The sequence below is a fragment of the Ornithodoros turicata genome, chromosome 5 (genome assembly GCF_037126465.1).
Source record: "Ornithodoros turicata isolate Travis chromosome 5, ASM3712646v1, whole genome shotgun sequence".
Taxonomy (NCBI): Eukaryota; Metazoa; Arthropoda; class Arachnida; order Ixodida; family Argasidae; genus Ornithodoros; species Ornithodoros turicata.
In genome coordinates this window covers 5,657,157-5,683,942 of record NC_088205.1, presented here as the reverse complement: position 1 = coordinate 5,683,942, position 26,786 = coordinate 5,657,157, and the positions used below count along the sequence as shown (strand labels likewise).

Genomic DNA, 26,786 nt, shown 5'->3' with positions numbered 1-26,786 from the left:
GAGAGTACCGCATAAACGACGCGCTCGTTTGTAACAAAATCAATGTGCGTGTCATTAAATGACAGCTTGAGAGGAATTGATAAGATAAATTCTCACCCCCACCTCACCCACTCCAAAAATACTTCTCAGGTGCTCTACTCAAAAGTTCGCTATTCACTATTCACGTGTTTGATATTCAGAAGTCCACTATTCACATGTTCACTAGAAGTCCACCATTCACAATTATCCCAAGATCATGCACAGAGAATCGCAGAATGTTGTGTCCATCCCACAGCTCTGAACAAATTTCACAAGGGCCGCAAAGGCAGCATACCTAGTGTTCGGTGCCCAAGGTCAGCCCAGGTTCCCAGCACTTTCACTATAGCGAAGACCCTGTTGTCTAGTCGATCAAGTGTAGCTTTCAGTGTAGCTCTTTGTGATGCACACCCGATGCAGTCCAGTTAATTAAATGACAGCCTTTTGCATACTGGTGGTAACTTCTCTGCATCACCTGTTTCTCTGATCTATACTGCGTACGTGACACGACTGCGTACGCTGCAACTAAAAGTCTCCACGATCATCACACTCCATTACAACATAGCAGCCGTTCGCCAAGAGAGCCGTGGAGATATGGTTCCTTCCCCTGCGTACGCTATGCCATCCGAGTGAACGCACGCTTTGCAGGACACCTCCGCGAACACGGGGATGGTCAGATTTTATCTGACATTAGGCTGTAGAGTGCATTGCCCATTTAGACTATGTTATTACCAGTTCTTGAGATTTACTGCACTGCGTACCGACTGCTGTTACTTTGCTGTTACTTTGCTGTTACGTTGCTGTAACGTTGCTGTAACGTTGCTGTAACGCTGCTGTTACGCTGCTGTTACGTTGCTGTTACGTTGCTGTTACGTTGCTGTTACGTTGCTGTTACGTTGCTGTTATGTCGCTGTTACGTCGCTGTTATGTCGCTCGATAGCTTTAAGGATATTGCAGAATTCAGTTTGAATTGGTTGTGACACGTGCGCTATTTGTCCCTTGCAGCGTTCGCTTCCATCATTTGCATCCACGAGGATTTCGAGTGTCGCAACGGCCGCTGCCTAGCGACAACTTTCCGGTGCAACGGAGATAATGACTGTGGAGACTGGTCCGACGAAGAAGGCTGCGGTATGCATTCAGTCATTCCTCACGGAAGACAGACGCTGCACTTCTCTCACACGTAGTGCACCACCGCGATATTTCGCCGGCGTTATGCGCGCCTTCCCGCAATGTTGGAGCAATTAACGTGCCTTATCAGCAACGCGTACATTACTGATCCGCAGCTGAGTGGCACTTCATTCGTAACTAACGCAATGTTTGCAGATTTCTTCTACAACGTTCTGTCTTCCGCGTGTACAAATTTTCTGTGTTTGCGATCGATACCGCTTCTTGAAACTAAAGGGACAATAGACAAGTCTGCGAGGCGCACTTTTTTTTAAAGTGCATTGTGATACGTTGCCGACGGTGAACGTTTTCGAAAAATTGTTGTCGCAAAAAAAGTAAATAATGACTCCAAGCCGACTGAATATTCCCTGCACTTTTTCGCCCTCATGCCCCGCCCTGCGATGTCTTGGCGACAGTATAACGACACGTCATTTTGACGTCGCACATCATCAGCCATTTAGAATGCGGGACGCTTATGCATTACTTGCGTGAGGTCGATGCTAAACATATTATCACTTGTCAAATCCAATACAGCTAGTTCAAACCGTAACAAAATCCCTCAATATTCTCTGTTTTCAGTGCAGTATTGGTCCGTGAGATCATACCGCGGTGTTCCCGCAACCAAGGTTCCCTCGCGAGCTGCCGCTTGTTTCAGTGGGGTCCGTCATTGGCTAGAAGAGCGAAATCTCCACCACCTCCAGCGCCCAGGATTCGGTGTTGCTATACGTTGGAACATGGTGACGAGACCCGGTTCCGAGGATAAGAAGAGGCTCACGCGGATTATGCTCTTTGAGTGGCATTGTTTCGTGTAAAAAAACGCTGGCTATAGAAGCAAAATAATTTCATATTTGGATATCGTGAGCTACGTTCGTTCATTGAGCATAATAAGTGGAGAATGTTGGTCGACCTGTTCTGTGCCCCTTTAATATGACATCGCTGCGAGTCCTACCACGAGCTAATAATTGAATTCGATTCGATTTATTACAGCCGAAGAATAACAGAACCAGTTCTAGCCCACCTAAGCCTAAAAGGCTTGCCAGCTAGGGCTGATAGACAAGAGGGCGAAGAATAATGTTCAAAACATCCGAAGTACATCAAAAAGATGGATGGATGAATTATACAGCAGTGACATATTACAAAAAAAGAATTAAGGAAAAGCAAAGCATCGGGTGTGCAAGAAAAAAAAATCAACAGAATAATTTATTATAACCACCGAGTGTGTGCCGATATACACTGCTTATATACGCTGCTTTGACACAACGCATGGAGGTAACAGGTGTAACGGTAATAGAGGTAACGGTAAACGGGAGTTTGTTAACTATCTTTGGGATTTACTGCTGGGGACACTGTTAGCTAAAATCGCCTGTCAGTAATTCGCCGTCTCATATTACCTCGGTTGTGCGTGAAAGTGATGTGCCAATATTGTATTTCAATGTGGATCACGTGCTGCACGTGTTTGTTACTCGAAAGGAATAGTCTTGCAACACCTGCAGATTTGAGACGAGATAAACCACGGGGTGCTGATTTTAGACAACCGTGTTCCCTACAGTACTTCTAATATCCCCGCTGCCCCTTGTTAAGCTTGTGAATATGCGTGGTAATGAATATAAATCAGGTTATCAGCTGCCGAGAGGAAATATTTTGTTTCTTAAAGGCATCAGACCAGTACTGTTTGAAGATTACAATGTGCACATTGGAGGGTTATTCTGACCAACTAGATACAAATCCAAACAAACTAGCCATAGGATACACTTTCTAGGGCCGCCTTTGATGAACACCATTAATCCTAGACTTAGACTTCCGTACATTACCTGAGAACAACTGAGGAAAACTGAGACCATATCTTAGGAAGGAATAACACAGGGACTGTGCAGTCGCCTTCCGAATAGCGTAGTCAGTAGGAGTGTCTTAATAATGTACAGAAGGCATGAGACGCTACATAATTTTCCCAACAAGGAGGACATCTGGGTGTTCAATTTCATATCACTGTCAAAGCCAACTGTCAAAACCAAAGCCAACTGTGAACGCCAAGATATTTGAGTGAGAGGGAGAGAAAAGACAACAGACAGAAAAAAAGACAAAGAGAAGAAGAGACAAGGTGAAAGTATTAAGACAGGTTGAATAATTGGAAGTAGATTTACGGGTAGTGTGAGTCATGTTGAACGCCCATGTGAGCGTATATACTTTTGTCTGCTGTGGGGAGAAGCTGACATCAAACTTTTAGCGCCTGTCTGCCTGGCTTGCGCTTCGCTTCGAGCGCACCAGTATGTCGTCTGAGGGCCTTGACTTTGATGATGATGATGATTGAAAGAAAAAAAATGAGGATTGTAGCCCTCATCACGAGGGCCGGCTACCCCATATCACCTAAGGAAAGGAATGCCAGACACATCCACCCACACCCACTGGAGATGTCGCGAAGCGGCGACGAACGCCACAGACAGGGTCATAGCCCGTCTAACAGCTTGGTGTCCCTTAAAAACTGTGTAACGGCTCGCAAAGCTGGCAGTTGAGTGCTCGGTGACCATGGGCCCAGCACCTTCTGCACTCCGAAGGGCCTTGACTTTAATAAACCTCAACCTTAACCATTACTTTTAACTTTACACGCTAAATTCGCTTAATATCGCTTAATTTTCGAATCCACTTTCTTGCATCACTTCTCTAAAATGCCCGGTTTTCGAACACCCGAGAATGTGCAACATTTAAAGACAGCGATGGACAGTAACTACTTTATTAGTAGTCAACTATAACTACAAACTACTTGAAATTGCAGTTCAACTACCAGTTCGACTACATGTTAGCAGCGGTAGTTAAAACTATTTTTGTAAGTACATCAATGTAGCTTAACTACATTTTAACTGCTGTGGCCTTGTTTCTCTTTATTTAGTCTGAGCTTTCCATGCGCGCAGAAACAGCAGGAGCGACGAAAATTATAGCCCTCTGGATGACGATTTCCTCATAGTCTTGTTTTCAACATGAGCCAATATTACTAAAACTGTCTTCTGCAAGAGTTTTTTTTTTTTATTTAGCTCCCCTCTGGAACACTCAGGACTCTCTCTCCTCTTCTATGACAGATCGTGCAAAAAACTATACCTGCATCTATCAGACGTTCTGCATCTGGGCGCAGTCCACACCCGTCTGGCAATGCTGGAAAGTCGCTCAATAATTTGCGCTGCTTGGTGGGAATGAATTTCTGGAAGCATTTTTTTCACGCTAAGGTAGTTTCGTAATCTTGACAGCCCAGCGGATTAATGATCCCAGCTTAAGAATGATGAAATAAGGGTGAGCAGGCAAGCGAGCTGGTGAAGGTAGCACGACCACGCTAGCATACCTTGAGCTTGAGGGAAAGAGAGAACGCACAGAGAAGCAGACAGGACAAGCGTTAAGGATGATTCCAGTTCTGAGTGAGGCATTTCATGAGCATCGACGCCCGAAGACGTACGCGCAAAATTATACCCCTGTCACACGGGCATTTCGATCCTTCTCGAATCCGATCTGCATCGAACTTCCCGAGCACGCTCGAGTTTTGACGCTGCTACACGGCCACTTTCAATGCGCATTGAATGGTTGACCTGTGCAAATGAATAAACGGAACTCATTAATTTCGCCTTTCCTATATAACAGCGATATTAGTGGTAATTTATCGTATACCGATGTAAGCATCATTTGTAGCTTCGCGCGCATGTCCGTCTTAAGTTATGACAGTTCACCGGGGTCGAGGATGCAAATGGCGGCCGTCGAGCCGTCTTGAAATTCTCAATCCTGTTATGGGAGCTGTCTTGAGTCAAGCAGGATCAAAGTTCGATCCTGCTTGGAAGCGGCCGTGTAGCACCATCCGATCTGCATTGGGTTCAAGCAGGTTCGGTCGAGCAGGATCGAAAATGCCCGTGTGACAGGGGTATTATTAAGATGCTGAATATGTCGTCGTTGTTGGCGTCATCGACACGCGCCTGCTATCGGTCAGCCTGACGCAGTAGCTATCTATTCGCCTCGGACTTCGAGGGGAGCGTTGCGATCCTTTTGTTCGACGACTCTCTGTCTGCCGCTCTCCAAACGCCGCGTCAGAACGCTGCACATAAACGCTGGAGAAACGCCTCATGTGGTTGGCGCTAATGCTGTTCGGTCCATCGACGTTTCTTCGCCCGCTCGCTTTACTGCACCCTTAAAGGAACTATGAAACGATTTTTTTCTTCGTTTCGTTCGAAAGAAGACATCTTTCTGAGTCTAGAACCGAAATTTTACTTTCGTCGCGCGAGCGGATTTCTCGGGAGCGAATTTAAACGGAGCGGCGAAGGGAGGACAGCTGGCGCCACGCCGTGGCGAGCTGCCGAGCGGAGACACAACGGGTAACTTGACGCGACCACGGCCGGCTCAGCAACACGTCGTCGTGACGTGTTGCCGAGCCGAGGAATCCCGCCAGGAGCATGCGCCGTAGGATCCCGCGTATGCGTTCATCGGGAGTGGAAATCTCCATGACTGCAGCTTTCGCGCGATCGGCAGATTTCGGCAGTGGCGGCAGCCACAGCGCGAGCTCGCGGCATTACTTGCCATTGTGCAACGCTGGTGACGTAACGGGGAACCGAAGTGCGGTCCGTACAGTTACACCATCGGCAGGGAAATATGCGCGGGAGAGGAGGAACACGGAAGAGACATTTCCAGCGCGCGCTCCTCGCAGAGTGGAGCGATTTCGTCCGGAAAAATTTGTGGCATATTAGTTTCTCTGCGGGTAGAACAGTTTCCATCGAAAAAAATTATGGGGGTTCGGGAAATTTCATAGTCCCTTTAAGCTTCATTATCTAGTGCGGTGCGCGGTCCTCTACTTTCTCATGTAGACCAACATTTGCTTATGTGTGTTACAGCGGAATGTCGATGCGTGCTGCGAACAAAGTTGTGCCTCTCTTTTACACTTTCTTGCGTTTTATCCGCATCAGATTAGATACTGACCTGCTATATTGATATCTGCAACCGATCCATACCCTGTAAGGCCGGTGTCACACTAACGTTTTTTCTCGCCCGTGTTTCTCACGGAGGCAGAACGGACCCATTGGAACCTACTTGGCACGATTGCCCTTAGGTTCTATTTTGTCAAGCAAACGGTGGATACAGGGCACCTCTTCCGCTTATCGCCTACCATTTCTACCGTGTACCCGCACACACCAAAAGGGGGTGACCTCTGAAAAAAGGGGGAGTCAAACAGTGCAGAATGCTCCGATGAGATGTGACCCTTTTCCGGAATAATGCGAACACAGCGCATGCCAGAGACAGAAGACGTTGACGCTTTTACGGATAAGCGGATCAGAGTGACCTAAGTCCTGAAAGATTAGTCACCGTACTTGCCGTCCGGATACGAAGAACGAATTCCGGATAACCGAGACAAAATCCAATGGTAGCAGGTTCGTTCCCGGTAATGTAGTGCGGATATCTCAACTCCGGATAAGCGAGACATGACTGATATACACCGAACCTAGCTACTCTAGTCAGCTCCAGGAGAATCAAGTTCAACTAGTATAGTTGTAACTAGATTCCCGCAAATAGCTTCGAACTACTTCTTAACTACCATGGAGTAGTTTAACTATAGTATTGTAACTCTACGTATAGGTAACTACTGTCCATCACTGGACTAATATTGCTCTGCACACATCTTTCAGCACGATTGCACAAGCGTAACGCCAACCTAGCAGAGGGACATCGTGCTACCATGTTTCGTAACGAACCAAATGTTTTCTCGAGACATAAACATTGCACTATTCCATCCATGCGGCTACACTTCCGTTCACTCCAAATTTCGCAACCCCTACCGTGATCCTAAACTGGCTCCCTCTGTATCCAGTGGGAAAAAGTGCGTGCCATGAGGGCGAGTTCCGGTGCGACGACGGCTTCTGCATCAATCTAGACTGGAAGTGTGACGGGGACGCCGACTGTGAGGACAGCTCAGACGAGAAAGACTGTGTGGCCCAACAGTGTTCGGGTCAAGAGTTTCAATGCAAGACGGGGAAGTGCATTCAGAGAGAGTGGCGCTGCGATGGGGACTTTGACTGCTCGGACAACTCCGACGAAGACGGATGCGGTAAGGAAATGGCCTTTACATATATTTGTCCTTGAATTGGATTGAATTGGATTCGATTGAAAAGAAAGGTAATATGGACGTTGTGGTTCCACGGATATGCAGCCGGCTAATTGCGGAACGCTAACAGTTGCAACAACCACTAGGTGTTTGTAAGGTTAATGGTGAAGTAACTGGCAAACAGTTCTGTGATGAACACGACACAGACAAATTAACTATTTCCCTTTTTCCTGCTAATGTTATTTAACATTAGCCGTGCATCAGGCCAGGCCTACTCTCTCACCTTTACAGTACTATCATTATCACATTATCTGTTAACACAAATGAACGACGGATGTCATTTTACATTTGCCTCCCGACTCTGCTGTCTGCCCGTGTAAGGACACATATGGGCATACGTGGTGACTTCGAACACCGGGACCACATCTGTCTACATTGCACTACCGACCTTTCAAGACTACACTTGTCTTGTCACAATGTCTTTAAATGAGCTTCATCATGGTCAAACCTGGCTAACCAATGCAACATCCTATTATCTTTGTTTACTTCTTTCCTTGCTAGCTCGTCAATATATGTTCCACAGAACTGCCTCGGACAATGGTGTGGAATATACTTTAATTTTTCTCCTGTCGGGATGAAACGCACAATTTCGCCGAAATAATTTTTTTATTGCTCTTGTTAGGAAAGCGTGCGAATTCCGTAAAAGCATCCGTTCTCTTTACTTAAATTCACTGAAACTAACGTGTCGCACTTGGTATATGAGCGTAGAAACAAATACTTCTGTTAAACCATACCTCAGGTTCTGCTTACTCAACGAGCGCCTTCTAACGGCGTATACCTGGCCGGTCTCTGCAATGGTAATACGCATAGTTCACTTCAATCAAGTACAGCTCGCATCAGCGTTAGCTTGAACGCCATTCCGGCCTGCGTACCCTGGTGGTGCTTGGTAGAAATAACGGCGGAGGGTGTTTGGGTCATCTCATTCCAGTTAGAGGGGTGACCCTCGCTATGAAGGCGTTCTTCTCTGCTAGGCTCTCTTCCCGCTTCGCAGGCTGGAGCGGTGTTCGAGCTAACTTTGACGCGAGCCGTACCTACATGTTGCGCCCCCCTTATTTCCTAAACGCCAGAAAGACACCACAAGCAACTGTCCTCGTAATTGCACCGATGTATCCGTTCGGCTCCACTCAACAACAGCAACTCAGGTTACACCATTATAGTCCCCAGGGGGCGGTGCATTCTATGTCATTATGTTTTCTGGAAAGCTGGGCCCTCGCTTATGTTTTCAGCGTATCACATTTCACGATGGGGAAAACGAACGCCAGTCTCCAGTGGGAGATGCACGGGTGTAAACTTACAGTAAACAGTCGTAACAGCGGACCTGAGCAAAATTCCGTGTACAGAATAATTTGATAAAAACGAAAAATGCCACAACAGCAGCCATAATAGCGTCGAAAACATCGCGGACGGCTTAAGACAAGTATTCAAGCAAGCGGATAGACCTGAGTGATGACTGGGCACCTTGACAGCCTATTAATTTAGATGCAAAAGAAAAAGATGGAAGCTGATTTTGCTACACGGGCTTTCACATTTAGCCGAGCAGGTGGTTTTTATATTATTTTATCTTTTCAAGGAATAGCAAGCCGGCTCTTTGCCTGGCTAACATTTCCTTTTACTGCTTCTCTTTTTAATAAACACATCCTCCCGCTGGTGGCACACTAGGAATAATCTGGTTGGCACGCATTTCAGCCGGAATAACTTGAAAGTTCGGACAAACCGATAATTTAAAAACAGTGTAATTTAATTGTGATGAAAGTTTACCCTATTTTATTTGTTGCTATTGTTTTTTTCTGCTGTGTGTTTCTTGCTCAACTGAACGAAGACGTCGCATGCTCACCAATATCACTCTAAGCCGTACCCTTTGTATCGTAAATAATCAGAATGTAAACTTGTTTGCTAATGGAACACTACAGCGATAAAACAAGAAGAACGTGTGTTTTTTTTTTTCGTCTTCTATTCATCATCATCCTCATCCTCATCTGGTTTCTGGTCTTTTTTGCGTTCCTTTAACAGGGCAAGCTGTGGCCTGCGAACCGGGTCACTTCCGCTGCCTTGACGGAACATGCATCGTTGAGCGTCTAGTTTGCGATGGAATTCCAGACTGTCCAGACAAGTCCGACGAGGCTCAAAACACGACGTGCAGTATGTTTGCTTTCGTTACTTTTACAAAAAAGAGAAGAACAATTACAAAGAACAGTCAATTTTCAACGTATTTTATGCCAGCACTGCATTTTAAACTGCTAAAGCTGCCAAATTATAAAGTACTTTAAACATTTTTGCTTCAATATAGGTCCTAATCCCCTCCTCTGTCCAATGTTTTCCTATCACATCACATCACATCTGTCCAACTCTCAGGCAGCAATATTTTTCATTTTATTTCTTTCCCCCATTTCCCCCTTTTCCCCATTTCTCCCCATTTTCCCTCATTCTTTCCCCATTTTTTCCTATTTCATTCCTATTTCGTTCCTATTTGTTTCCTATTTCATTCCTATTTCGCTCCTATTTGTTTCCTATTTGTTTCCTATTTCTTTCCTATTTCTTTCCTATTTCTTTCCTATTCTTTCCAATTTCTTTCCTATTCTTTCCTATTCTTTTTTCTGTGAGTCTCGCTTAGCTAGGTCAACGATAATTGTAGTCGTGCTTCTCTCGAAGCCTCTCTCACGAGAACAACCCTTTTATTTCACCCTCTTTCTCTTTGTCCCCCACAATGGCCTTCGTCGCTTACAATAATGACTTTGTTTTTGACTATTGCTCTGGTCAGGTTCTTAATGTCGTGTAACCACCGCGAAACAACTGGGGCTGTGAGAACGATTTTTTGTTGTGTTTAGTGACGCCTGAGGAATATAAAAGCGCGTTGTATTCTGGCCCTGGAACTATATGTCTAACGAGAACATCTGCGAGCCGTTTAGTCCTTTACTATTTGATGAATTATTGGCATTACTTTCAGAGAGCAGCTCCCCGTGTAGGGAAGACGGCTTTCCTTGTCAACACCAGTGCATGGCAACAGCAACGGGTCAACGGTGCTCCTGCAAGGACGGGTACCAACTGGCCCCAGATGGAAGATCATGCCTTGGTACGCTTCCTGACAGTGCATGTTTGCGTTATATCCACCGCTGCGTTCGTGTAGAGCTATTTACTTATTGCAGATGTGGACGAGTGCACCTACGAAGGGATGTGTAGCCAAACCTGCATCAACATTGTGCCTGGGTTCCAATGTCTTTGCAAGACAGGATATCGCCTGCGGGCGGATAAGAGGCATTGCAAAGCCGAAGGTAAAAGTATTTTAGTATCGTAGTAATATCGTAGTAACTACCTACTACTAAGTAACTAAAAACGTGCGGCGGAGCCTATTTTGTACCATTATGCACGTGCATAATGGACACCAAATAGGCACCGCCTCCCGTTTTCAACAAATCAGGGGCGAGAACATTGTCATTCGGCATGATGGTTGGCTAGGAGCGTGCTATGAGGTGAAACTCATCTTTAAGAGTGTATTAACATATTGCGGGAGAATTGTTAAAATGTTGTCGTTTTGATGTTTGTGTGTTTCCTAAATGCATATTTAGAGGGCCGCAAAATAAAAAAAAATCCATATGTACTTTTTTCCGTTGAGCCATTGGCAGTACTTTCGATAAATTTTCATGCGATAGACCTGCATGCGGTCTTCACTTGCAGGCCCCGAAGTCTACATCATATTCGCCAACGGTGCCGATGTTCGTCGCATCACGATGGACAAGTCCGAATACACATCAGTAGTCGGAAAACTGCAGAACACGGTAGCCTTGGATTACCACTACACCTTGGACCTGGTATTCTGGTCGGATATTCATCAGGACGTCATCCGAAGCTGCAGTCTCTCCAATGGAACAAACATCAAGACACTGGTATCTAAAGGTCTTGCGAACCCAGGCGGCATTGCGGTGGATTGGATCATGAACAGAATATTCTGGACGGATTCCGGAGTGTCCAGGATCGAGTCTGTTGACATTGAAGGAAAGAACAGGCGACCACTCGTGTGGAAGGACCTGGACAAGCCGAGAGCCATAGCTGCTTATCCACAGATGTCGTGAGTACTCTATATTATTATTGCCCCGCGTGAAAGTATTTCCCAGTGTGTAACGTACAAGGCGTCCCGCAAATACACAGTCCTGCCTTTATCTGGCAGGATGGTTTACTGGACGGACTGGGGTGCACGTCCCCGTATCGAGCGGGTTTACACCGACGGTACGGATAGAAGAGTTCTTGTGGACACGTCGCTTTTTTGGCCCAACGGACTCACCATCGATTATGCCAGCGATCGTATCTTTTGGGCGGACGCTAAGCATCATCAACTTGAGAGTGCCGATCTCGATGGAAGCAACCGCAAGAAAGTTGTTGAAAGTGGTACGCCCTGTATAAAAACGTCTCCTGTTGCCTTGGTTACTTTGAGAGGCAACTTGTGCCCCAACAACATGTTGGCCTCAGTGACTTGGAGTCTTGCCCTTTTTTTTTTTACAGGACTACCTCACCCATTCGCCGTGTCTGTATTTGAAGACGTTTTATACTGGACAGATTGGCAGACCAAAAGCATTCACGCCTGCAGCAAGTTCGGCGGCACACAGCCTATAACTCTCTATCCTAACCTCCTATATCCCATGGACCTCAAGGTGGTCCAACCGCTTAGGCAACCCGAAGGTCAGCATCAGCTTCCAAAAAACTCGTTCTTCACTAGGGAAGACGCAGGTAGCAAGCTGGACTTTTTTTCTTTTTTTTTAATTTCTAGGTCCTTCCCCTTGCACCGTTTCAAATCACCAATGCAGCCACATATGCTTATCAAACAACGAGACTTACACCTGTGCCTGCCCTACTGGGCTCGAGCTTCAAGAAGACGGACGCGCGTGCGCAGAAAGTATGCATTCATACCTGCTTCTGCCCACGCAGAAAATTAATCTCTCTTCTCGTTTTCCAGGGCCAGAACCGTTTCTCATGTTCACATACCACGGTGACATCCTCAGACTTTGCCTTAACTGTTCCGACGATGTTGATGTCACCATTCCTGTGAAGAACATGACTGGAGCTGTTGCTATCGACTGGGAATCGACGACAGATACTATTTTCTGGACGGATATTACTAATCACTCGATACAGAGGGCTAAATGGAACGGCGAGAACCAGCAGGTTAAACCAGTGAACTGTTAAATGCAAGCTGCAGATGCCGTGCCCTTGCAATGTGCCAATGTAAATATTGGTACGCAGGTGGTGATCGGGACCAATGCGGATGCAGCGGCAGGTCTAGCTTATGACTGGATCAATGAAAAACTGTACTGGTCTGACACGGTTAATGACAGGATCGAAGTGTCCAACGTAGACGGAAGCCAGAGAGGTGTTCTTATATACGGCGGACTGGACAAGCCGCGAGCAATCGTTGTGGATCCGTTGAGAGGGTATCATGCCTTATTTCTGCCTGGATCCATCGTTTTGACGTTAAGCCTAACTCGAGGGAAAATGTTCTCGTTTTGACAGATACCTGTACTGGACGGACTGGGGTGACGTCCCAAAGATAGAGAGGGCTACGATGGCGGGGCAATATCGGACTATCATTGTCCAGTACAATCTGACCTGGCCCAACGCAATTGCCATGGACTACGGTTCGGAGACGCTCTACTGGACTGACGCTGCCACAAAGACAATAGAAATGATTCACCTCGGTACAATGAAACGAAAAGTGAGTACGACATTGGAATAAAGTCCTTTTTGTCATTGTGTCGATTGATGTTAGAAAAAAGTCCGTCAATCCACGCTAACTTTCTGTCTGTGGTTCGTTGGTTGGTTTTAAGAAAAAATAAAATGGAGATTTTGGCTTCAGTAGTGTGAAGCCCGCGACTCTACATCACCTGTACCAGTTGGTGGTGGTGGTGATGGTGATAGGGCCTGCCGTTGTCGGCCTCACGTATGTGGGCAACGTCACGACTCACGCCCTGGGGGAATGTGCGTCCTGGGCCGACTTCTAAGGGAACTGTGCCGACATATGTCTGAAAGCGTCTGAGGAAAACCCAGGAAAAACCCCAGACAGCACAGCCGGCACCGGGATTCGAACCCGGGTACCTGTACCAGTTACTTACTCCTGTAACTCCAGTTACTCCTGTAATGTTGATGCTAGTGAAGAGTAGGAAGAGGATGATGATGATGATGATGTTTAGTGGTTGTGGTGATTCCGACAGAAAGTAATTGCGCACACACTGAGATGTCACAGAACTCCCAACTTTCTGGAAAGTATAATCGATACAGTGAAAGCAAGAGACCAATTTGCGTTTGCAATTTGGTCGCGTTGTAACTTTCCAATTGTTCGTAGCAACACATTTCTTTGTCGAATCTCTCAGGACTCTCGCTGTTGTTGCGTCAAAAAACAAAAATAAAACAACAACCAATCAAATCAATCTCTCAGGTCCTTATATCTCAAGAGCTTCCTCATCCTTTTGGCCTGACCATATACGAAGGACGTGTGTACTGGACAGATTGGGATGCGAAGGCAATCCAATCAGCTGACGCCGTCACTGGGGAGAACAGGAGGTCCTTGCTTACGGGTTTTGAAAGAATCATGAACATTCACGTATTTCACAGGAGTAGGCCTACGGGTGAGTCAAGTTATATAATATTGCACCGATCGCAGGAGAAAATATTTTGACCAAAGTTCCATCATTGTTCGCCCAGCTACCAATCCGTGCGCTCCTAACAATGGAGGTTGCAGTCACTTGTGCCTTATCTCTCCGAAGCCAAAGAACTACGCATGTGCCTGCCCCACTGGAATTCTGCTGCTAAACGACACCAAGACTTGCTCGAAAGGTGCGTGTCGTTCCCGCATTGTACTTCTCTCGTCGTCTTATTCTTTCTATCCCACTGTCACCGCAGTCGTTTGCCACGTAACTCTTGAGGGAGGAAAGTCTATTTGCTGCATGACCTGCCGCTGCATGTTTGTTGCTTTCCTACCTTAACACAGCTCAGCATCAGCTTGTAAGTTACGAAAATCACCGTCGCCGCTTTATCATTGGACTGCAGCAAAGTGTGCGCTACAGGTAACCAGAGACAGGATACCCCGGAAAATACAGTACGTCTTTAATGGCTCTCCTTCGAGCTCAACCCCCAATCAATTGCGTTGCCACCGTTAAGAACAGTAGTATCGCCCCACTAATGAGTGGACTGACTAGTGAATTGCACATCCTTACCGAGCCGGCAGATCATGCATGCTGTTCAGATGGCCAATTCTCGGTTGTCGGATCCTGGTCTATTACAGTCCTGGACTGTTGCGATCCTGGTGACGGGGCCAGTCAAGTTTGCCATGCAGATAATCAGGGACAGTGTAATCAGGAAAGTAGAGTACTTCCTTAGTGGCGCTCCTTAGAGCTCAAGGCTCAATCTGCCAAAACAGTATTCCGTCATCGTGTTTCACAGCTCACCGCAGCGAGCAGAAGTAGTATGCTTTTCCGTCGTCATGGTCGTCGTCAACGGCGAAAAAACTTCCTGCAAACGTATGCGATCGTACACATAGCTTTACGTCTCTTGACCCAAGCAGCACAATGTACTGAAAATCGGGTGCAATAGGGGTGGACCGTATGTGTCTTATCAATGTTCTTTAGTTTCAACAGTCTGTTCAAGGTCTTCCACCTACCCGTCCACCCCTATTGCACTCGACTTTCAGTACATTGTGCTGCTTGGGGAGCTTCGCTAGTGCTGCCACAGACCTTGTTGTCGATAAGTCATAGGCGCCTACTTCTCTCACCGTTTTTGTTATCATTGGTTCTCGTGGTATCGCGTGGTGCTATGTGTGGGCAACCGCGTAGTAGAAAAAAAACGGGACACACTTTCCCTCCATACTTTTAGCAGTTACGTGCAAACGACTGTACTCTGTGACCTCTCCCTCATCCCCTCCAGCGCACGTGCCCTGATTCCCTCACCATCCTCTTCGCACTCCTTTCTTTTTTCTTTAACGCAAGCTTGTTCGTTGTCTGCCCGTTTGCTCGCCTATCTATTCATTATTCTCCACACCGCACCGAGTTAATTTTGAATTATTTCTCTCAATTCCCCCCGTTCCACTTTCAGGAATGAGACATTTCCTTATATTCTCTCGTAGAACGGAGATTCGAAAAATGTCGCTAGACGTGCCTTACTGGGCAGATGTGGTTGTGCCCATGAGAAGACTGAGCAATGTCGTCGCTGTCGACGTTGACACGGTCGACGGTAGGTGCGTCTCTTGCAAGTCTCAGTCCTTTCTGTACGGCGGGAGCAACGGTAGTCATGATGGCGATTCGTGAAAGTCGGATAGTCCTAGGTTCATCTGGCAGCAACACCTACACTCAAAAAAAAAAGAAAAAAGAAAAATGGAAATGAAGGACCAAATTGGGGAGCGACTACAACGTCTAATCCCGTATATTTCAATTATTCGCCACGTTTTAATCGCCTGACCTTAATATTTACTCCCCGCACACACACATAAAGAAGCGATGATGACAGGGAGCTGATGCCGGCCAGCAAACTGGGCGCTGCCCCAGTGCCATTTGTAGATAGTGAGAGATGATGATGCAGATGAGGATTCAGGTGATAAAAGCAAAGTCGAGAGGCCTGTTGGTGACAGGAAATCCCAAAGGCGACGCAGACCTTGATGCATATGAACGCTACTGGACCATAGGCCCAGCACCTTGCCTATGGTAAAAGGGCGGTGGTTGATTGCATGCATTTGCTGCAAGATCTCGCGCTCCCGCTGGTAGGCGATGCAGGTCAGCGCGCACATTGCATGATGCACAAAGGTGCGATGGCACACGGCCAAGGCGCTGCCTCATCACTGGGGTAGATGCAACATTCAGCCGCATACGGTGAAGAAGAGATGCGTGGTGTCGCGGAAGGCGATGAGGAAGCGACAGAGAGGGAGACGGAACCACAGCGTGGAGCAGAGAGTAGGGTGTCATGTCATGCAGCCACTGTGATCTTGTCTTGTCTGCACACGACTGAAAGCTGTCCCTAAACTTTGCATAAATATCCGTACATTTAGACCCGAAAGGAAATAATGACTGTCGTAAGCTGTAATGGCCACTATAGTTCCTTCCGGGACTGTGTTGGTGCCACAGCTTGATGCCACAGCTGAACGACTACTGACTGGACAACTGGCTGTGGCAATGCATCAATTCCCTCGAGGGCAAGAATTGATTTTTTCCCCTTAGAGTGTAGGTTGGACAACGCCTGCTCAAAATGGCAGCATATCTAAAAGTAAGGGTTACCTGAACAGACTGTGTTCTTTGGAAGCATTTGGCCTCATGGAGGCAACTGCTTGCCGAAGCCGATATCGTCGAAAGTATGCACTGCTGTTGCAGGAAACTGTGGTATAATGTGCGACAAACTAAGACGAAGACAGGTCTGATAGTTTTTACGACATTGATTTCCACTGAAACCACCTCATATGCTGATGCCAGAGGTTCGGACTTACGGGCTTACGTGTAGGCGTCTGCGAATTGTTGAAGCAACGTACTCGCATAGACTATAGACTGCATCGCCACGTTCTGTCAAGTCTTTGTTGAAAAGCGGGGGCCCCATGACTTTGTTGCTCCTTTCGTTCGGCGAGCCCGTAGAACTAGTACCGTACCTCACACAACACCAGGTGGTAATTTGCTCAACATGTACAGACTCTCCCAGAGGCTACCGTTGCTCAAATATGGAAACTTGACCAAATGAATCGTTCTACCACTTAATTAACTTGGTCCATTTTTCTTTTTAATCTATATAAACGACCTGGTGGCTTGTCTTGATGTACATAAAATATTATACGCCGATGATTCAGCTTTGTTCCTGCAAAGCGGAGATATCGTGTGGACTTGTATGCAAAGGCAAATAGCGCTCTTTCTACGTTACATAATTGGCTGAACTGTAATAACCCTGCTACTCCGAATCATCTACTCCGAACCATCTGCTCCGAACCATCTGCTCCGAATCATCCTATAACGTCATATTTAAACCATCCCAGGGTCCTGCGACTTCATACAGCCAGGATCTCGTTCTTGGTCCGAGTACAATCAGTAATTGTCCAGCGGTTAAATTGTTCGGTATAATAATTGGGTACCATATTTCGCGTCTGTGTAAGAAGATATATGTTGGATCATTCGCAATAGCGGGGTTAAGATTTTTGCTCCCTCTCTCTGGCCTCGGGACAGTGTGTGTGTGTGTCTTTTGTGTGTCTTTATGTGTCTCTTGTGCAAAGTCATGTCTCCTATGGTATACAATGCTACACGCCTTGGCATACGACTCCATGGTAAAGTCAGCGTACTGTTGGGTTACACGGATAGCTAAAATCGCCTGTCAGCACTTCGCCCTCTCATATTACCTCGGTTGCGCTTGAAAGTGTTGTGCCAATTTTTGCTCGAAGGAAGGAAGAATGAAAATACGATAAATAGCTAAGGAGTCTGGAGCAATCCAGTGGACGACAGGCAGTCCATGAACAGGTGAAGAACCCGACGATGGAGCACAGGAGAGAGAGAGAGAGAGAGAGAGAGGTATATCACATGGGAGATTGGCAGGTTTCTTTTAATTACTTTATTTTTGCTGCTTTACCTTTAAGGTGCAATATGACGTTCTGTAATGCCAACTCGCGTATCTGTCAAAGTGGTACAATAAGATAAAGGAAATGATATCGATGCAGTACACGAAAGGACGCCGCTGAAACCACTACAACCGTTTAACTTCGAATCGCAAATATCGGCAGATATTCCAAATAAATTTTACGTTTGGGTAGATCTCTCCGATGGGCGGCGCCTATCGATCATCCCTCAAGTACCTGTTTCACTATTGTAGCCAGCCATTTTTTTTTTTTCTTTTTCATTTGTTTCATTCCCAACGCCGTATCTATTTCAGAGCGAATATACTACACTGATGCCGATAAGCACAAAATCGAAAGCTGCGATATGCATGGCCGTCAAGTGAAAGACGTCGTATCTTTCGGCATTGATACGCCTGGAGGTCTGGCTATTGATTCCATTGGTCGAAAGGTTTATTGGTCCGACTCTGAGCGCAGTCGCATTGAAGTGGGCGAACTTGACGGCAGCAACAGACGGGTTCTCATATGGGAAGACGTTGACAGCCCCAGGGCTATCGTTCTGCACTACGAAAAAGGGTAAGCGAATAGCAGTCCAGGAGTGTTACATGTGCAGTAGTGGTGCAACCTTGCTTTGTGCCGCAGAATCATGTTTTGGACGGATTGGGGAAACAAGATCCGCATCGAAACATCGGACATGGATGGAGAAAACAGGATGAACCTGGTTCAAGAAGGTCTCGGCTGGCCCCATGGCTTAGCCGTCGACAAGGAGTCGTCGCGTCTTGTGTGGGCAGACGCAAAGATTCATGTAGGTTCCACAAGGTGTTTCCGCTTCGAAACGCCCGCAAATCGACTTTCGTCTTCGACCTCAGGTGATAGAATGCGTGGATTTCAATGGCAACAACAGGATGATCCTCGTGAGCGAGATAGCCCATCCGTACGGGGTAGCAGCATTCGCTGGGAATATTTACTGGACAGACTGGGAAACGAGAGCGATCCACCGCACAAACAGCGATGGTCACAACCCGACTGTGACGCGGGGAAACATAATCGGCCTGATGGATATCCACGCTGTTGACGTCGACGTGAAGGGTAAGACAAAGATGACGATGCGTTGGCGTATGAGGACTTGACCGTATGTCTTGTCGTGTAACACACATGCACTGACCTCTATACTACGCGGACTGCTTCATTGCTGCGTTTGCGCGACGCCTACCCTGTCGGCGGAAGTTCAAGTGCGTGGGCTCCCTGTGGAGTAGTTCTTTTCTGCTCCCTCCCTACCGCGTTCGCGTGCGGAAACACTTCGGCGACGGAGAATCCGAGAGAAAACACGGGCTCGTTATAGCAGATGGCAAAAAGGGAACAGCATGTCGTCTGATTCAGCCAGTCGCCGTAGGCAATTTCAATCACTGGCTTTCTGTGGCTACTTATGCGGCTCATGACGGCTCGTCTCTGTAGCTACGGCCGCCTAGAGCACGTTAATGATTGGCGGCCGATTGGTGAGATTCAACGTCACGTCGTTTAAGCGATCATACTACTTTTGTCTGGCTGGCGTTGCCTGCAGGTGCAGCCCACGTGGTATAGAGGACAGTACACATAAATGTTCCGTAAGAGTGCCTAATTTCTGAAATTAATCGATTGATAGGTACAAATCCTTGTAATCATAATAATGGTGGATGCAGTCATCTCTGTTTACGGAAACCACACGGGTACTCGTGCGCGTGTCCGACAGGCGTCTTACTGCGAGCTGACAAGAAAACATGCGAGGAAAGTAAGTATCAATACTTAAAAGAACTGCTGGAAGAATGGCTGCCCAATGTTAGGGGAGCTTTTACATTAGCAATATTTATGCGTTGTACGCTCTTTGAATTTGGGTACTCACTACCTGTATGTTTCTCTTCCCGAAAGGTCCTTCTGCATTTCTGTTATTCGCAAACCGCGGCAGCTTACGGGAAATATCAGTGGACACGCCCGATAACACCGACGTTCATGTTCCGATCAGCAATATCTACAACGCCGTCGCCGTGGACTTCGACTTAGATCAGTGGAAGCTGTACTTTACGGATGTTACCCTCGATGTCATCAGGTACATAGCAACGTATTGCAGTCTAGATTAGATTATATATATGAAAGAAAAACATGGAATATTGAAGCGTAATTTGTGTGTGTGCGTGCGTATTACCGTAATTACTCTTTCGAAAGACGAATCTCACATCGGAAGAAACAAAAATAGGCACATTTCTAGACAGCTCTTTTGGTGATCAGAACTTTTCCTTCTGCGTTCAGAATCTCTTGGCATGTACAGTGCAGGACAAAAGTTTACGGAACACGCTCCGGCATATTCTTTTCTCAGAGTGACACGGCTAGCAGCGAATGGTATCGTACGGACTTGCAAACAGATGACTGGGTTACCTAGGCACATGTCTGGCGAGTCCGTACGGTCCCATTTGCTGCTAGCTCGTGTCACTCTGAGAAAAGAATGCGCCCGAACCTGTTCCGTAAACTTTTGTCCAGCACTGTTACTATTGTGCGTGATGAGTGACGTGGTCCTTGTGTTTTTATATATTTATTTGTCGAAAGTGGAACAAATTATCTATGGTACGGGATTAATAGCTTTTGATAATATAGTTTTAAGGACAGAAAAGAAAATAAGGTCATGACGCGGTATTAACAACAGGTAGGTACTTGGAGAAGCGATTGTCAGAGAACGACAAATATTAAAATACAGTATAAATATGGTTCTGTACCTGTATTGGCATCGGAGCGGAAGACCAGCCACACAGACTGGCTCCCTCTAACGTTTCACACGGACTAAACTAAGGTTACGTAGACAATAGGCTGTAAGACAATTCGTGCTTCCCGTATGCCAAAAGCGCTTGCTTCTCGAAATTCCTCTCGCATAACATATCACTTCAATAGCTACAATACACATTTGCGCGTGTGAGACATCTGAATTGTTGGTTAAGGCTACCGCAGGTGATTTTTGTAGTTGATGGCAGCAGTACACCTCCCAGAGTCGAAAGAGGCTCTGTAGTCAATTTAGAGAGTCAACAATGTCAGCGCGCACAGCGGGACGCACGGTTTGGAGCCTGTTTATGTTTGTTCGACTTGGCCCGTGCTGTGCAGCAGGGATCTGTCGTAGGTACCGCATGTGGCTATTTCTGTACGAGAAGGGCAACGACACATTGTCGCGAATGGTTATGACCCGCTGGGACTGCCTTCCCGGTCATAAAGCAAGGAATTTTCGTTGGAACGGGCGTCTGCACTGGGGAATGTCCTTCTCCCATCTAGAACTTTTTTTTTTCTTTTTTTTCATTTACTGACGCAATTGAGCGCTCAATGTACCGCCAACAAAATCGAAAGTTACAAGTAATATGCGAAGAGAAAAGTGTTGTTTGTTAACAGTGGGCGAACGCTTCCTTTAGAATACGATCGATTATTATATGCGATGTTATACAGGGCGGTGTCTTTTTTATGCTTTAGATTTTTTTTATTAAAAATATTACAGCGGTATAGATGACGTTTTTACAGTTTAGTTATTCGGCCAGGCGCACATTCACTCGAAGAGAGTATGTATTGCAGGATCACTAATTGCTCAAAATTCGTCATTTAACTCCTTAATGAGGCTTGTGGAGTGACGTCACGTGACATTGGAAAACATATTGCCGCGCCGGAATCACAGTAGGAGAGTATGCCGTGAGCTGTTGCGGTATGCGTGCAGTTACGAGATGAAATTACAAAAACACACGCTGCTGCCTAATTCGGCCCCCATTATGACGCCTGTGACGTATCCCCATGTTTTTCCATGTCACGTGGCTGCAAGGCGCTCAAAGGCTGCGCGTGACGTCATATGCACGAGCCTCAGTAGGGGATTTTAGATAAAAGCGAGTAAGTAGAATGGGAGAGAATCCTCGTTGAAAGACATCGTATCTTTCAAACATCCTGAGCCGAACGCGTGCCGTGAAATGTTGTGGTGGTGATGGTGATGATGTAACTGCCTGCCGTAGTCGGCCACGCTCAGGCGGGCAACGTCACCACTATCGCAGGGGGGGGGGGGGGACCGTGCGTCCAGGGCCGACTTCACAGGGAACTGTGCCGACATCTGTCTTCAAGTGTATGAGGAAAAATCAATCGAATGATCGCTGGTTTAGGCTAGGCTACCACATGACGCCCTTCTAACGAGGGCATCGAGGAAAGAAGCCAGGAATAGGTTTGGATTAGCACTGTTTAAGATAAGAGTACGATCGACTCTTGGTTAGCCGGGTTCGCTTCCCGGGATCACGCACTGTTCGGCAAATAAACAACGTGATGCATAACAGTCCTTGCAACTCACTTTCGTTTATCCGGTCTTCAGCTTCTTGATCGATAAGAGAGAAAACTGGAATCATAGTACAAAACACACAAATATTCCCTTAATCCGCGTTATCACATTATGACGGTATATCTGTTCGTCCCAACAGAAAGGCTGATCTAAACGGCAGCAACGTTGAGGTTGTCATCGACAAAAATCTGGAGTCCGCTGACGGTCTGGCTCTCGACTGGGTGGCCAAGAACATGTATTGGACGGATTCTCGGAAGAAGGTCATCGAAGTGGCACGTGCGGATGGATCCAGCCGCAAGCAGCTTGTCAACCTGGATCTGGACGAACCACGTGCGTTGGCGCTGTATCCTGAACTGGGGTAAGGCATCGTATTGTAATCCCTATGGCCTTATGTCTTCTCCTCACAATTTATGGTTCCTAAAAACTCTACCTGCACCGATTTTTTTCTACATCTCGGTGCTATATTGATATGTACGTATTCCATTTCATAACTGTAATTATGTGACTCCAGTTACATATTCTGGTCGGACTGGGGCAAGACGCCCAAAATTGAACGTTCCTACATGGACGGTAGCGGTAGGCGCATAGTGATCGCCCCCGACCTGGGCTGGCCCAACGGTCTTGCTATCGACTACGAGACGCAGCGTCTATACTGGGTGGACGCTAAGATGGACTGCATCGAATACTCTGACTTGGAAGGCAAAGGTCGCCAGAAACTCATTGAAGGAGTGGCTCATCCGTTTGGACTCACACAGGTAAGGGCTGCACACTAAACACTGTTGTACAAGGAATTGTGTGGCCCAAGCTGAGGTACAGTGGCCCACGCTGAGGTACGATTGCCCTCGGAAGCGGGCGGGGTGATTCTTGTGGTACTTGTGCACTCTTGAATGCGTAGATGCCACAACGTGTCTTACGTAACAACGCGTGCTCAAGAGCAACAGCATGGAGGCACCCAGGAGGTCCTGGTATAGAGGCTCTTACAAGGACTGACCTATCACATGCCCTTTTGCAGTATCAGTCGTTCATCTACTGGACTGACTGGCAGACGAAGGCTATTGAGAGGGCTAATAAGGACACTGGATTGGAGAGAATTATCATCTGCGACAATGTGGAGTACCTAATGGAGATCAAGATGGTAGCCCGGAGTAGACAAACAGGTTGGTTGTTTTCGTTTTTCTGTTTTCCTCTTTACGAGTACATTTCGAATACAATGCCTTACATCGTTGTCTACGGTTCCCCTGCAGGCACCAATCCATGTAGCGTCCGTAATGGTGGGTGCACGCACCTCTGCCTGTTTAAAGGGCAAGGCTACGTCTGCGCTTGTCCGTCCGTCCCAGACAGTAGACTCTGCTCAACGTGTAGGCAATCATTTCCTTTTAAAAAATCTCGTCTAACGTCTTGAATTTTTTCTTTAATTGTTTTGACCAGTGTTATTTGTATCATTGTTCAGTTCCCGACATGACGACCCCTGGAAACGCTATGGTTCCTCCGTCAATACCACCTTCAGCAGCTCCTAACGCCACGGCAACTAAGTAAGTAGAACTCGGAAGGAGCGCGGTTCATAAGCGAAAAAACTTGCACCAGGACCTGCTTCAGTCTACATAGTTCGGTGTCAACACCTGATGAGTTTGACCACACTGAGGCGCAGTGGATGTCTCCTTAATATCTCTTTTTTTTTTTTTTTTCAACAGGTGCACCCCTTCTGAGGTAGCAGAGGGAAAATGTAAATCTTCTCTGCTGACATTCGGTGGTAAGGGATTGTTATATACTTGCGCATAAGCAACCGCTTCGATAAACGCATCTGTGGGAAGCGAACTTCTACGTAGCACCGTGGTCTGGCATATCGAGAAAGCCACTGTTACGCTATGAGACGTTATAAGTGTACAGTACGTGAAAGAGGTCACAGAAGAGCTCTAAATTTGCTGCGCCTCTCACAACACTATACTGCCACAGTCCAGATGTGTCTACTACCGCCCCCACAGTTTCTGCTTTCGTTATCTTAGAAGCTTGGTTTGGCCCGGACGCTCGCATAGCGTATACACTATACAGCTGTGAACCCATGCATACCTACGGATGGATTTTGAAAACAACAGTGCCAGGCTGCGTAAACTGTTGAAGCATCCAGCAGAGTTGCTTGTGGGCATCTCTTAAACTATGTATATGTGAACAATCTCAGGCTTGTCCTTGCAGTCTCTTTTCTGTACAGTGTTGGGCTTTTCTGAAAACGATACAAAATAAAATAAATACAGTAGCACTACCAATAGCAATAAGCATAGTACTTCTCATCGCTGTGCTTGCAATGATTACAACAGGTACTGCCCTGTTCTCTCCTACCAGATCCGATGTTCCAGAGTGCTTACATCACGCTGAGCGCAGTCGGTGCGGCACTTCTGGTGCTTTTCTTCGGAGCCGTGCTGGTCTGGCACAAGAGGCGACGCAGGAGAATGACTTCGGGCGTGCCACGCTTTGTTCACCCCGTACATGGTGCGGGAGGAGCGGATATAGTAGATAAGAAGCCTTGGAGTTGGTCCGGCAAAGTGCACTATGCGAATAGCGAGGTGAGGATCAGCAGCACGATCTTGCAAAATGATAAATGTTGTGTGTACCATACTTTTTGTTGAACCTTTACTGAAGTCCATAGCATACTGCGCCTTGTAAAGTGTACCGTGACTCCGGCACGCTCATTGCATTGCATGTCTGGCAACGTGGACAGTAACTCTCAGCAATATACGTATGCAGCTTTATGGTACATTGTACCTTGACCGCTCGTGCAACCATGCCCCCTAGCGTCCTCCCAATGCGGTGCCCCACTAGCATGCCCTTTCAGCTGCCCTCATTTACTAACCATTATCCCATGTAGCATTCCACTTTCGCAGTTATCTGTTACTTTTCCTCTAACCGTTCCCCTGCCTTTTCTCTCTTTATAACATAAATGCTGTCCCAGCGTTTCTCGCTTGCATTAAAACTCCCATTTAAAGCACGTAAACTTGCATTAAAGCTGCACATATTTGTGGTCTCCAAGTGTAGATGTAAACTGCTCACAAACTATAATTAATCAACAGTAAACAAGTATTGTCATCACATTGATGCTGTTGTTGTTGTTGTTGTTCGCAGGATAAATACGGCACCATCTCAACGAAGGAAAAACTGAATAACTTGGAAGTAGCTGCGCTAGTGAGTAAGAAACTAGACGAACTCGAGTCTGGTATCCGAGCCTTCTCAGCTGGGGCCAGTATGGACAGCAGCTACTACGTCGGGGGTCCACTTCACGGATGTCCCACGCCTCCGTCCCCGCCTAAGATCCCCTGCCCCCGACACTCCCCACATGGGGGAGGGGACACGGGTCGTCGCACGACTCCCAGGCATCACGCAACGGTCGTCGAAACAGATATTTGAGGGTAGACCTCGTCTAGGAGCCAAAGTATAGGAATCTATAAACCAATTTGCCTTCGACTCAGCTGAGGGATACAGGTAGGTGATCGTCGTGGAAGTTCCTTTTATCTACCAGCCGGAACATTATTGGTTTTTTGTTCACAACTGCAGATCAGACAAAACTCAATGCCTGACCATACGAGATTATAACACGGTTGCTTGTGCCAGATCCAAAAATCATTTCAGAACTGTTTGGAAATCAAGAGCTTGATCTAAAATTCACTGTACTCTGTCGCTCAACGCCAAACGCATATACGCAATGCGATGGCATTGCAGCGGACGAAGAACAATCCCTGCGCTGTGACCGTACATGACTTGCGCGTGGCGCAACGGGAAACCCTTGCATAGGTTGCCATGGGCCTCGTGCAGAAACACTGGTTTCGCCTCCAAACGCATTCACTTCTTACTAAAGTCAAACATCAACAACAACTTTATTTAATGATGGTGAATGAGGAGCTTCATCGCCAGGGGTGATACTCTACCTCATCCTCTACTGTACTCTAAAGGCACTGTACTCTTCGGTGAGCATTTCTGAATATCTAGTCGAGTCTAATTGCGTCACGCTTTGTTGCACGCCGCTTCCTAGCATTATCGACCGCACGCCGTTAACGTTCGGCATTTTCGGCCATCGCGTCTACATCTCCCGCAGCAATGGCGGCACATCTGCGAACTATATACTTGGGCGGATGCTCCGTAGCACACCGCCTACGCTGTAGCTCCGGACGCCGTAACTCCGGGGCGTCCGTGTTGCCAGACGCCGTGGATGACATCACGTGCGGCATGGCGGACTGGGTAAAAGCGTCCGCTCGTTGGTCGTAGCGAAGGTCGTGCTGAAGACTGGGAATTGGTGGGTCGTGTGTGCTGTCTCAGGTTTTCCCTAAGCTTTTGCGGAACATTTTTCAGACGAACGTCAGCACAGCTACCTCTAACTCCCTCTAAAGCGGGTCCAGGAAGCACACCAACCTACCTGTCCAAACTTTTTCCTGCTGTCCACTCTACCCGTGTCCACGTCTGTACGCCGCCCGTATAGCCACAGTTGCTTCGGGGCGCTAGCACGGAATCAAAAAGAAGCACACATTAGGAAGTTCTAGTACATCGGAAGCGCTGTACGAAAACTATGTGATAAAGAAAGCTGTCAAATGAAAAGATCAGCAATGTAATGTTAGCCACTTTAAAGCAATTAG

General features: G+C 46.9%; 1 protein-coding gene across 1 annotated transcript in view; it reads left to right on the top strand.

Annotated features, from left to right (window-relative positions):
• The window catches only part of LOC135393822 (low-density lipoprotein receptor-related protein 4-like), a 323,511-nt gene that overhangs the window by 292,142 nt on the left and 4,583 nt on the right, over positions 1-26,786 (top strand). Inside the window, exons 7-34 of the mRNA XM_064624106.1 lie at positions 1,021-1,143; positions 7,007-7,243; positions 9,311-9,439; positions 10,245-10,370; positions 10,444-10,569; positions 10,973-11,363; positions 11,463-11,680; positions 11,795-11,971; positions 12,060-12,185; positions 12,246-12,454; positions 12,533-12,720; positions 12,800-13,001; positions 13,722-13,911; positions 13,988-14,119; positions 15,374-15,511; positions 18,170-18,428; positions 18,495-18,657; positions 18,722-18,941; positions 19,495-19,620; positions 19,758-19,935; positions 22,310-22,528; positions 22,682-22,925; positions 23,183-23,327; positions 23,415-23,528; positions 23,621-23,702; positions 23,862-23,920; positions 24,508-24,728; positions 25,285-25,641. Of these exons, the coding sequence (XP_064480176.1) occupies positions 1,021-1,143; positions 7,007-7,243; positions 9,311-9,439; positions 10,245-10,370; positions 10,444-10,569; positions 10,973-11,363; positions 11,463-11,680; positions 11,795-11,971; positions 12,060-12,185; positions 12,246-12,454; positions 12,533-12,720; positions 12,800-13,001; positions 13,722-13,911; positions 13,988-14,119; positions 15,374-15,511; positions 18,170-18,428; positions 18,495-18,657; positions 18,722-18,941; positions 19,495-19,620; positions 19,758-19,935; positions 22,310-22,528; positions 22,682-22,925; positions 23,183-23,327; positions 23,415-23,528; positions 23,621-23,702; positions 23,862-23,920; positions 24,508-24,728; positions 25,285-25,566 (5,024 nt within the window). The 3' untranslated portion in view covers positions 25,567-25,641. The remainder of the gene's footprint in view (positions 1-1,020; positions 1,144-7,006; positions 7,244-9,310; positions 9,440-10,244; positions 10,371-10,443; positions 10,570-10,972; positions 11,364-11,462; positions 11,681-11,794; positions 11,972-12,059; positions 12,186-12,245; positions 12,455-12,532; positions 12,721-12,799; positions 13,002-13,721; positions 13,912-13,987; positions 14,120-15,373; positions 15,512-18,169; positions 18,429-18,494; positions 18,658-18,721; positions 18,942-19,494; positions 19,621-19,757; positions 19,936-22,309; positions 22,529-22,681; positions 22,926-23,182; positions 23,328-23,414; positions 23,529-23,620; positions 23,703-23,861; positions 23,921-24,507; positions 24,729-25,284; positions 25,642-26,786) is intronic.